Source organism: Leptonychotes weddellii, chromosome X (assembly GCF_054177405.1).
Source record: "Leptonychotes weddellii isolate Sample4059 chromosome X, ASM5417740v2, whole genome shotgun sequence".
Lineage (NCBI taxonomy): Eukaryota > Metazoa > Chordata > Mammalia > Carnivora > Phocidae > Leptonychotes > Leptonychotes weddellii.
This window is the reverse complement of record NC_138385.1, coordinates 21320263-21333113: the sequence shown is the minus strand read 5'-3', so window position 1 is coordinate 21333113 and position 12851 is coordinate 21320263. Positions and strand designations below refer to the sequence as shown.

Here is a 12851-nt window from a genome sequence, read left to right as displayed (position 1 = left end):
TGTGTCTCTTATTACAGACTTTAGTTTAAAATCTAATTTGTCTGATATAAGAATTGCTCCCCCAGCTTTCTTCTGAGATCCGTTGGCATGGTAGATGGATCTCCATTCCTTCACTTTCAGTCTGGATGTATCTTTAGGTTCAAAATGAGTCTCTTGTAGGCAGCATATGGATGGGTCCTGTCTTTTTATCCAATCTGCAACCCTGTGCCGTTTTATGGGAGCATTTAGGCCTTTCACATTGAGAGTGATTATTGAAAGGTATGAATTAATTGTCATCATGTTGCCTGTGAAGATGATGTTTTTATAGATTGTCCCTGTAAATTCCTGTTGTATATCACTCTTGGGGTCTTTCTCCTTTTATAGAACCCCCCTTAATATTTCTTTCAGGGTCGGCTTAGGGGTCACATATTCTTTCAGTGTCTGCTGGTCGTGGAAGCTCTGCATCTCTCCAAGCATTCTAAATGAAAGCCTTGCCGGGTAAAGTATTCTTGGCTGCATGTTTTTCTCATTTAGTACCCTGAATAAGTCTTGCCAGGCCTTTCTGGCTTGCCAGGTCTCTGTGGATAGGTCTGATGTTATTTTGATGTTCCTCCCTCTGTAAATAAGGAATCTCTTCCCCCTAGCTGCCCTTAAGATGGCTTCCTTTGTTCTAAGATTTGCAAATTTTACTATTACATGCCGGGGTGGTTGGCCTGTTTTCCTTGATCTTGGGAGGGGTCCTCTCTGCCCCTAGGACGCGAATGTTTGTTTCATTCCCCAGATTAGGGAAGTTCTCAGCTACAATTTGCTCAAATACATCTTCTATTCCTCTCTCTCTCTCCACTCCCTCCGGGATTCCAATTATTCTGACATTGGAGCGCTTCATGGTGTCACTTATTTCTCTGATTCTATTTTCGTGGATTCTGAGTTGTTTTTCCCTGGCCTCCTCTTTTCCCTTTTTATCTATTATATTGTCTTCCAGGTGGCTTATTCTCTCTTCTGCCTCAGTTACCCTAGCTGTTAGATTATCTAGATTGGATTGGATCTCACTGATAGCATTTTTAATTCTGCCAATTCACCTTTTATTTCTGCCCTTAGAGACTCTATGTTGCCATTAATTGATTTCTCCATTCTAGCCATTGTCTTCACAATTGCTAGCCTGAATTCCATCTCTGACATCTTAGTTATATCTGCATCCATTTGTAAATCTGTTGCATAAGTCATAATCTCTGAGTCTTTTCTATTTTGGGGGCTCCTCCTCCTACTCATTCTGTTGAGGGGTGTTTGAGGGAATGTATAGAGTCCAAATTATTGACCAGAACCCAATCAAGATGCACCTGTTTTCTTGGGACCTTAGGGTTGCTGTGTCTGTGGGATGGGCCTGCCGTGCGGTTACTCAGGCAACCCTGTTTGGGCGGAGTTGCCCTGCGCCCCTGTGGCGGGGGATGGGCTCAGTGGGAATCAGTTTTTGGGGCTTTTGTTCTCTGGCGCCTTTCCCTGGCGGCTTTCCATGTCTCTTCCGCGAGTCAGAGCAGAAGAGACTGTTTCCAACCCTCTGTTTCAGAGCAGAGAGATCGCAGTCTATTCTTCAGTTAGCTCTCCAGGCCACACCATCTCCGTTTCTGTCCGTGCTACTATAAACTGCAGCGTCCTGGGTTGTGCGCCCCTCCGCAGCGCTCCCAGTCCTGCCTCCAGGTCGGGGCACGTCTCTGCCCTTTTTGCTTCTAAAACTGCCAGCCACTCCCAGTTCACGCAGGCGACCCCGCCGCTCCATGTTTCCACCCCAGGGTATGCCCTAAAGTCCTTTCCCTGCCACTAACAGTCTGAGAGTCTGTGTCCCGCCCCCAGCGCGTGAGGCTGTCACTCACTGGCGGTGTAGGATCCCCATGGTCATGCACCCTCCCGCTGCTGTTTATCCTCTGATATCTGCCCGAGGAATTATGGCTCCCTGCTTTGTACCTCAAAACCAACCGCCTGCAATATTCTGTTTGTAGAGATCCAGATCTTCTTACATCTCAGGCTGGTTTTGTGGGTGCTCAGAGTGGTCTGGTAGATATCCAGCTCAATTCTGGGGACCAGTTATAATAGGGTCCCCTACTCCTCCGCCATCTTTCCCCCCCGGAGAATTCTTATCAACACTGGAGCTACCCTCTTGGTGCTTGACCCTACTGTTATTAAAGAGCCCCTTATGTCAAAGTACTGAAATAGTTCAAAGAGTGAGGATCTTTAATAAACATAAACAGGTTTCTATCTATAAACCTATTCCCTTTCATTTAGGCCATCTAAGAGATACTCATACTTTTCTTCTTAGTTCTTCCACCCCTGTTCATTTATTAGGCTGAGATTCCTTGGAGAAATATCATGCTGGAATTTTTCTCCTGAAAGGGGGAGATGATTCTAGAATTTGATAGCAACCAAAATAGTCAACCAGGTAAATCATATGATGTTTCAATATCTTATTTGCTCCATCACATTTTTCAGTGATTGATTTCCCTGTGGATAAGGCCAGTCAATAAATAATTCTTTGCCTTTACTTGGGAAGGAAAGCAGTGTACCTAGACAGTAATGCCCCGGGGTTTTACTAAAAATCCTTCCTACTCTCAAATCTTAAAAGTGGATTTAGGTGATATAAAGTTACCTGGAAGCTATACTTTATTATAATATGTAGACCACTTGCTTCTCTTCTCCCCTTCTCAGGCCTCTTTGCAGGAAGGCAGCATCTACCTGTTAAAACTTTTGGCCTTAAAGGGACATAGAATCTCCAAGGAAAAACTGCAATTTGCTCAGACTCAGGTTCAATATTTGTGGCACCTGATTTTAGAACAAGGGCTGTATTTAGATCCAAATAGGCTTCATGGCATCCTGAACTTCCCAAAACTAAGTGCTAATTACAAGGTTTTCTCAGGTGAGCTGGCTACTGTCAAAATTGGATTCCAAACTCTTTTTCTCACTGTAATAATCTTAACTCTGCCACCTGTCTTCCCTTCTCTATGGGCAATACTCCTCATGACTGACTCTCACAGATCACCTCCTGACTCCCCATGATGACTTATGGAAAACTGCTTTGTATATCATTAACTCTCCGTGGTTTACTGATGGTTCTTATTTACAAGGTGAAAATGATAAATATAATGCTTGGTATGCTATTGTACTCCTTTTGAAGTCATTGAGGCAACACCTTTGCCCTTGGCTAAATTGGCCCAACAGACTGAATTGTATATTCTTGATCACACCTTCACTTTAGCCAAGGGCAAAACCGCAAATATTTATACTAACAGTAGGTATGTTGGAATAGCTCATGACTTTAGAATGTTATGGAAACAGCAAGGCTTCCTCACTTCCAGCGGGGTCAAAATTAAAAATGGCCTTTATATCCAGAAATTATTAGATGCCATACTCTTGCAGACACTTAGGCCAGTATCAAGGTCCCTGCACATTCCAAACTTGATTCCCTGGAGGCTAATGGCTTCATCACCTTGATGATTATTTCTGCAAAGTATTCTGCTCTCAAAGGAAGAAACAACTAAACCTCTGTCTTGGTCTAAAGGGATGTATGTTCTCCCAAATAATAATCCAGAAAAATTGACTAGAGATGTCCAACAATTGGCCCCAGGAAAGGATAAAACAATATTGGAAATCTACTAAGTGTTGGTTCAATAAAAAAAGAAAACTCTGGGTTGGGCCATATAATAATCCAGTGCTGCCAGAGACTCTGAAGTTCCCATTACTGACTAGTACACATGCAATGAATCATTAGTCTACTAATAAAACAAAAACCTTTATAAGCCAATACTAATGGCTAAATATTAATAAGGTCACAGAGTGCCTACTTCGCTTGCCTGAAATGTAATTCAGGAAAAGCTGTCTGCAACTGCTCCTGGACCCTTCAAATTGCCCAATGGACCATTTAAGATTTGGCAGATGGATTTTATTTAGCTTCCCCTATTTCATGGATATAAATATGTCTTGGTAATTGTTTGTGTGTTTTCTTATTGGACTGCTACTTTTGTGGCTAAAATCCTACCAGAAAAGATCATACCTACCTGGGGAATCCCCCTTGAACTCCATAGTGACCAGGGAACTCACTTTAACAGGTCTGTGCTGTTTGGCCAGTGTTCAGCACTCCTACTGTGCTTACTTGCCTTCAATCCTCAGGGCTAACTGAATGCACTAACAGCATTATTAGGCAAAATTTGTGGAGATCCTTCAAATACCCTGGCCAAAAGCACTGCCATTAGTGGTTCTAAATTTCAGGTCAACCCCTTTTGGAACTCATAAACTCTCACAGGATGGCCCATGTACTTGGTTCCTGCTTCTTTCAATCCATAAATGGTAAAAGGAGATATGCTTAAATATTGCAAAGGCCTAATTGCTTCTGTTGGAAATAACCATGCTTTAGTAGAACAATCTTTCCACAGTGTGTTCCTGGGAGATAAAGATCTTAAGTATCATACCTTGCAGTCCAGAGATTTCATCTATTGGAAAAGACATCTACAGAAAGACTCTCTTCAACCCTGTTAGAAAGACCCCTATCAAGTACTGTTAACCAACCCTTGTGCTGCCAAACTCCAAAGAATATACCCTTGGATCCATGTGTCACCTCTACAGAAAGCATCAAACACTGACTAGATCTGCACATCAACTGATGACCTGAAAATAAAGATTTCTAGGAATTGAAGCAGATGATAGCTGAACAAGACAGCTTTCCCAAGATGACTGGACCAGACCTATATTTCTCACTGTTGCTTCTTACCTTATTTCATCGCTTTCTTTCTTGGCCCAATCCATTGCAAAAGAGGAAAACCTTTCTGACCATTGGATCTCTCATCAGAAATCCAATCTGTTCTTTCCTATTTAAATATGATTTGTTCCACTGCACCCAACGGAAATACAAATGAGCCAGATTACAGAGCTCTGGAGAGCAGGAGGAATTATAAGGGACAGGGCAAAGTGAATCCTACCACCTATCTTTGTGCTTCTGCTAAATTCACTTCCTGGCTTTCAGCATTTACATGAGTAACATGTGTACCCTAGACCTGGAGATCAGGCCAGAGTGCTTGTAGTAAATCTTGTAGGGAAAGGGAGATTAAAACAGGCAGCTGGATGTTTAAGGGATTTTCTGGAGAAGGTGGAGGAGTTTTAGGAGCTAAGGGAATTTGCTGAGGAGGCAGGGCTGGATTTTATTCTTTTATTTTTTTAAGTTTTTATTTAAATTCCAGTTAGTTAACATACAGCGTAATATTAGATTCAGGTGTATAATTTAGTGACAGAGCTGGATTTTAAAAAGAGGAATTTATGTTGGATGTGGACTTTAATTTTTGTTCTAAGTCTAATTTCTGTTCTTTAATTTTGTTAAGGGAATCTCTAAGGCTAATAATTATACTCCTCTGTATCCACTTTATAATTTGGTATTTCCATAGATACCAACAAGGCAGTTGTTTAGGATGAGAGCTCTTTAAATTTTTTTTCAAATATAGAAGGTTTTCTAATTCAAAGGATTTGTTGTCTGGCATTGACAAGTAGGATCTTATATTAATCTCAATAGAGACTCAAACCAGTAAGACTTTTTATAGCTTAACCATGTACATCAGAGGCATCCCAAAAGAGAGTGCAAAAGATGCAGCGCTCACAAGATCCAGAGGGTTCACTCCCAGAGTTAGCCTAAGAAAGCAAAAACCTTTGTTGTCACCAGTAGTAAAAATGGTGTCTCCAGTTTCCCATGAGAATGTGAGATGCCTCCAGTCACAGACCCACTAATCTGTGCCACTGAGCAGGTGCTATTATACTTTTCCAGCACTAACAAGACAACAATGGTTTAGACAACAAAGGCCCCTTATGAACTGGGACAACTTATGACAAACTCCCCTGACAGCTGGTACAGTTGGACAAACAGAATGTTGCCTGTGACTTCATATGTTGGGTTCCCAGCCCATTTGGCTGGCTACCAGATGCAAGCCAGTACTTGTACCTTCTGGCTGGCAGAGACCAGAGAGAATATTCTCACTGGTCACAATGCCATACTCTCAGGACAGAACAAGATGAAAAGAAAACCTCATCTGGTTTTTACATAAAGGACCCACAGCCAAGTTTGTCTAAACAGATGCCAGTCTGGTGAGAACTGTGAACTCACCAGTTTGTGAAGCATTCTACCCTATGGTTTCCCTCCTTATGACAAATGACACAAAGGACTGAGACAAAAGAAAAGTGACCATCTCTGGGAGGAAAAAGATCAATAAAAAACAAGAGTACTGGGGGCGCCTGGGTGGCTCAGTCAGTTGTGTCTGCCTTCGGCTCAGGCCGTAATCCCGGGTTCCTGGGATTGAGCCCCACACTGGGCTCTCTGCTCAGCGGGGAGCCTGCTTCTCCCTCTCCCTCTGCTGCCTGCACCTCCCCCTGCTTGTGCTCGCTCTCTCTCTCTGTCAAATAAATAAATAAATAAAATCTTAAAAAAAAGAAAACAAGATACTCCTAATAAATATTTATCAGAGTCACTATATCCAAGGAACTTGATCACACAAATATATTCTCCTGCTAAATTAATTTAGAAAAACAAAAGACCTCTCACTCTCACTTCCACCAGACCCTGTGAGCAGAGATCCAGGAGACTTATGTGGTAAGAATTCTTACCTTCTGTGGACTCTTTTCAGATCTCAGGATCTCTTAGCTGCAGCAGCTCAAGACTGAACAATATCTAGATAGTGGAGGGTCCCAGGTCAGGTGCCAAAACTGTAGAGGTGGGAAAATTTCCCTTCTTCCCTTCTAGGTTCTTTGGCTGGTCTAATAATTAAATTAACATAAGACAAATTTACAGGAGAAAAACAAATTTAATTTCATACATACAGGAACCCCATATAAATATAAGACTCAAAAAAGTGACCAAAGCAGGCAGCTTTTATAACTTGAAGACAAAAAAAAAAAAAAAAAAAAGTAAAGAATTGACAAGACGATGAGGTTTGGGTTTGGGGTTGTAAATTAGAGAAGAAATAATAAGGTATTTTATGTAGCCTTCTCAGCCCTAAATTCATTCCCTATTTCTGGTGGTAAGGGTGCCTTCTACTCTTTGGGTATAGAGTGGGTACACTTCACATGGGTGATTTATTTCCTCCTTTCAGGGGCACAAAGGAGGGTTAGAGTGTCCTGCTTACATCAGCTGTTTCTTAAGTAACTTCAACTCAAAGTAATGTGCCAAAGTGGCATATTTTGGGGTGGCATATTCCTGCTCTTCTTCACCTGGTTCCCACTGCTGCCCCAACGTGCAGCTTCATTCCCTTTCCCACAGCAGCAGTACTACCACAGCCTTCACTCTCAACACTGTCCTGCCCCTTTTCTAGGTTTGGCTAGACTCCTGGCTTGCACTCTATTTATCTGCCCAAACAGGGGGTCCTGCAACCCCGGCCTCCACCTCGACTCTCTTCCCCCCCTCCCCCAGAAGTTCTCTGACCTTCTCTGACCTACCCTTTCTTTTAGACTGGGAGTGTGTGATCTTACATGCATGAGTGACAACTATTATTATCTCCAAGGAATCTGATGTGCCCCGTCCCTGTTTGGGCTCACTGTACTACCCAGCGAAGCCATCCACCCAGTTCGCCTTCCAGGGGGCGCTTGGCCCAGGAGGTGGGTCCCAGCACACCTTGTGGTGGCATGCGTGGCTCAGAGCTCTTGTCTGTGACGCATCAAGCCATTGTTGCCCTTTGTGCACTGGGGGTTGGTGTGGTGAGAGAATCCTCCTTCCTTCCTCCCTCCCTCCCTCCCTCCCTTCCTTCCTTCCTTTCCTTCCTCTTCCTTTCTTTTTTTTTTTTTGGAAAAACTTGGGAGTGAGGGAGGAAAGAAGTCAAGGAGGAGGGCCGGACTGGAAAGGGACTTTAGTAGGACTGAGTGGGGAGGTGAGCAGTGGACTTTACTGGCGGCAGCAGGGGCGGCATCGACGGTTAACTAGGCCGCAGCAGCCATGGCAGTTGACTTCGGGGACCACGCCAGCGGGTTCCGCCACACGGAGGTGATCAGGTTCATCAACAACGAAGTGCTCATGAACGGCGGCGGTCCAGATTTCTACGTGACCTTCCGCTCACGGCCCTGGAATGAGGTGGAGGACCAGCTTCGGACCGTCGTGGTCGACCCTCAGGTACCGCGCACCACTAAGAGAGCCTGTGCCTGGAGCGCGCTGGCCTTGAGTGTGCGCGCGGCCGCGAGGCAGCGGGAGCAGCAGGCGCACCGCGTGCGGCGGCTGCAGGAGCAGGTGGAGGAGCGCGAGATGGCTACCTGGGCCCTGGCCTCCGAGCTGCAGCGGCTGCGTGGGGAGGCAAGGAGGTGGCTGCGCAGCTTCAATGCTCGTGGGCTGCTCTGCAGCAGGTGTTGGATGAGAGAAATGTGTTGCGCGGGCGACTGCTCCAGGCAGAGAAGTCGGCCCGGGCCGACCGCCCTCCTCAGGAGGTCACGTCTGAGTCGGGAGCAGAACAGCGTGGGGCCGCTGCATGGCCAGAGGATGTGGATGAGCAGGGCAAGATGATGGCTACAGGGGCACAGCCCATGCACCGTTTGGAGGCCCAGATGGCAGCTTCAGCAGCAGCTCCAGCCAGGCGGCTCCAGCGGCAGCTCCAGCAGCTGTGCTTTATGTGCAGGCACCTCCAAGCTGCTGGGCCCAGGCCCTGCAGCCCTGTCTGCCAGTGCAGATGTCACATCCATTCCATTCTCTGCATCATTCCCAATGGGATTCCCATACTCGACACTTGCACCACACGCAGTAGTTGTGGAAGCAGATGCAGCAGCAGCAGCAGTCCCACCCTAGATGCCACCTCTGGGGGTCTACCCACCTGGCACATGGGCTGCAGTGGGGGCCCCAGGGGCAGATGGCACCGCTATGTGACCAGAGGTGCTGTGACCAGGAGGAATATTCTGAGACCCTCCAGGGGGGATGTCCCCTAGGGGATAGCAGAAGCCACAGCCAAGAGGAAGGTCCTGTGTGTCCCCAGGGAATGACTTCCCTGGAGGACATAGGGAGCCATAGCCAGAAAGATCTGGAGAGACCTCAGGGGACAGCACCCCTGGGAGACAGACGCTCCAGCCAGAAGGAATGTCCATTGATGCCCCAGGAGAAGTACCCCCTGGAGAACAGCAAGAGCCACAGACAAGAAGATCCAGAGAGGCCCCTGGGGACATCCCCACTGGGAAGCAGCAAGAGCAGTGGTGTGAGAAAAAGCCCCAAGAAACAGCAGCCTCCGGGGCAGAAGGCCAAGCAACTAAAAGGGAAAAAAGCCTCGGATTCCCAACACCAGGGGAAGCCTGCCTCAGTATGCAGTCTCAAGAATCAGGACTGCCCAAGCCATGAATTTTTCATGGCGCAAGGCCTGTTATAAATGCAAGAAAGTCTGTGTGGCAGGTGAGAGTAGAGGCTGGGACCCAGGACAAACTCACTAATTTTAGGAAGGTGAGTAAGAATGGAAACACTCCAAAGAAAAACCAATTTCATAAGACCCCCTTCTGATCAAAAAGTAGCTCATTTACTTCACAGAAAATTTGAAAACCAAAATTATGGTATAGAAAATTAAATAAAATCATCCATTATCCCATTACCTAATAATTACTTTTTATCATTCTGATTACAAACACACACAAGCATAGATGTATCTATGTTTTTATTTTATATATTTATTTTAACAAGGATAGACTACTTTTTGAGCATCACACATTTTAAATAGGGGATTTCTCCTAATTGCATTTAAGTTCACAGGTGGTGGATTCTGGATAGCTGAGGCTGATTGGTTGACACCCTGGAGAGGCTGAAGTCAAGAAGCCTTTTCCTTTTTCACTCTTTTCTGTTTCCTTATTAACCTCCTTTTCCTGAAAATGTTATGTTGCTGGCTAGGAACAACCATGTGTTTTTTGAGCTATAACTATATTGAATTTTAGGAGTACCGCTTTTCCTTCAAAATGCTATTGTTCCTTTGTAAACTACAGTGTTCATGTTTGCTTCTTGTTTAAGTTTTATAGGTGAGGGCCTGTTTTTGTGTCTCTGAGCCCCACAGAACTTGTTTGTTGCTGAAAAAGCTGAACTCGTCCCATTAGAAAATTTCCCAAGAGTCTAAAGAAATCACACCTTGATTCCAGCTGACCCGCACCTCATTGAGACCCCCCATTGGCTGGAACTGAGAAGAGTGAGAGGAAGTCAGGGAAGAAGAGCACTCTGGCACTCAGTAGTGGGGCAGGGAGGGCAAAACAATTTTTTTAGAATTTAATTTCTCTGTTGGGATTAATTTGGAAGAGTTACGGGGAGTGTTGCAGTGTTAAATTCTATAGATGATAGCAAATTTGATGGATTACATTTAATTCATTAAACAGGTACTTATTGACTACCTAATGTATGTTAGGAGGTAGAGCCATATGTTCATATTTAGTGCACACATCACAACTTTTTGGTGAGTTTGCTTTGATGATAGGAGAGAGCCTACTTTGAGATCAGAAGTGACTTATTTGACTTGTGTATAATATGGCCTTTGGGTAAACCCAATTAAAATAACATAGATATTTTTGCAGTTTGGGGAGCAACATCAGAGACTTTCATGAGAAGATTTACCAGACTGCTCATCTCATTGCTCCTAGGTGAAACAAATGAACAGTGGCAAAGATTGGGAAAGTAGCATCACAAAGTAAAGGCAGGACTTTTCTGAAAGTCTGGTTTCTTCCTTTGAGAGGGAAAACCTATTTTCCTGGTTGCCTGAAAGACTACTGGGTGACTTAAAGACAATACTTAAAGGAGTGTTGGCTACACACTTGAACCCTCAGTCTTGGCTACCTTCATCCCAAGCCCCTTTCCAGTCAAGACTGGATGAAGAACAAGATGGATTCTAAGGGCAGAGATCATTCTTCTCTTGGATTGGATTAAAAATAATACTGGACTGGGACAAGCACTCTTGAGGATGTCCCTGGTCTCTTTATCTTCTGCTTGGTGTACTCTCCTCAAGGCTCTCTGCTCTTCTGAGGCAGCTGCTACAAGTAAGGAGGGAGCCAGGGTGGAGCCCAGGGGGTGGGAAGGTAGATCAGCCTCAGTCTGAGCAAAAGATGTTGTAGTTTCCCCCATCAGATGTGTCCAGCTCACCAAGCTCAATCTCTGCCAGGGTTTTTCTGATCCTAATTAGTAATAAAGAGTGTGCACTTGCCTGCTGTGTCTTCTGTGTAATATGTTGGGGCAGGATGGTCAGAGGTGGCAGCTTAAATCTGCGTCTTCCTTCTATCCCAATGAGGTGAAGAAAAGTTCAGTCTTGTTCATTATGAGAGGGCCCCTCTCATAATGAGAATTACTCAAGAATGGGAGGGGGGAGGGGTTTTTGTGGGGCCTTCATTCCATGCTACCCTTACTGACCAAGTCCAGATGGTCCCTTGAAGGTGGGCATGTTTGCTTCTCCAGGGCCAGTGGGGTTTCGAGGCGCCTGCCAATGCTGGAAGCCCTAATGCCTAGGGTCCATTTCCCTACATGCACCAGGCAGCCATTCCCCTCTGGGGCCCTACCTTCTCCCTGGGGTTCTGGCAGGGAATAAGGAGTGCTTAGGTATCATAAACAGTATTCTCCCTCCATTCACTCTGTTCTCTAAGTCATTCCTCTCTCCCTTAGCAAAATTGGGTCAAGATAATGAGAGAGGAAGACTAACCATAGGAGACTCTTAATCATAGGAAGCAAACTGAGGGTGGTTGGGGCAGGGGGGAAATGGGGTAACTGGGTGATGGACATTAAGGAGGACACGTGATATAATGAGCACTGGGTATTATGTAAGACTGATGAATCACTGACCTCTACCTCTGAAACTAATAATACACTATATGTTAATTAATTGAATTTAAATTTAAAAATTAGAAAAAAATGATCAGGATTATCAAAAATCAAATATAGGCTGGCAGCATAAATCTCCCCTGGTATAAGGGGGGAACAAAGATCTGGACACCTTCTTGGAATGGGTATAGTGAGATGAGGGGGTGGATAACAAAAATGATCCTGTCATACTGGAAATCTCTTTTCTCTCAGAGACATGACTAACAGTGAAGGCCTTGGTTACCTGGGATAGGAATACAAGAATAAAAGAGGGCTGTCAGGGGGAACAAACACATAACTATTTGGAGGGGGAAGAGAGGAGATACTATGATATCCTGTAGATCCTAATGTCTCCTGTGCATTTGGAAAGATGAGCATGTACAGGTATTTTTCCTGCTGGGTCTAAATTTAGTGCTGGTGCAATAGAGAAAGAGTTCAAATGGTGTTGGAGGAAAAGGAGAAAGAATCAGGCTTTGCAGCAGCTACTACCATGACTGATGGAAGGGGTGGGCCTAGTATTGCTGCCTTACAGGCACTTATGCAGGTGGTGGTGATGGAAGAGTGATATGGGTATTTCTCTGAACAGGAGAGTGCAGGGGATGTAGGAAGAAGCCTTTCAGATTCTGTGGGATCTCCAAAGTGGAAGAGGCAAAATTCTGTGTGGAGAAAATGGAGGATCATAGCAATATCCTCCTCTACTCCACATTCTCACCCGTTTCTTCACTTCATACCTGCTACTAGACCTTCACAGGAGCAGTGCCTTCAAACTCCCATTCCCATTTCCACAATTAATATACCACCTATCATTTATCTCCTTCCACTTCCACTGGCAAAAGCAGAATCAGAAGAAGTGGCTCTAATAAGAGCAGTTCCTGTGGGAGCATCTGCAGCTAGCATATTGGCAGGTGTGGATATGGAAAAAGTTCCTGTGGTAGGCAAGAGGAGGCGGCAGCCTCCGGGGGCAGAAGGGACAGGAACAAAGGGCTCAGCATTCTTCAAGATCCCTTAGGGATGAGAGAATTGTACATGGTAAAGACTAAGGGACTGGAATGGTGGAAGTGGTAAAAAAAAA

General features: G+C 45.0%; 1 protein-coding gene across 1 annotated transcript; it reads left to right on the top strand.

Moving 5' to 3' along the window:
- Positions 1-7927: 7927 nt before the first annotated feature.
- LOC145717949 (testis-expressed protein 13C-1-like) lies at positions 7928-9369 on the top strand. The gene is given in 2 exon segments (XM_081809408.1): positions 7928-8278; positions 8281-9369. Coding segments are annotated over 2 exon segments (972 nt in total). The 3' UTR covers positions 8902-9369.
- Positions 9370-12851: the final 3482 nt, after the last annotated feature.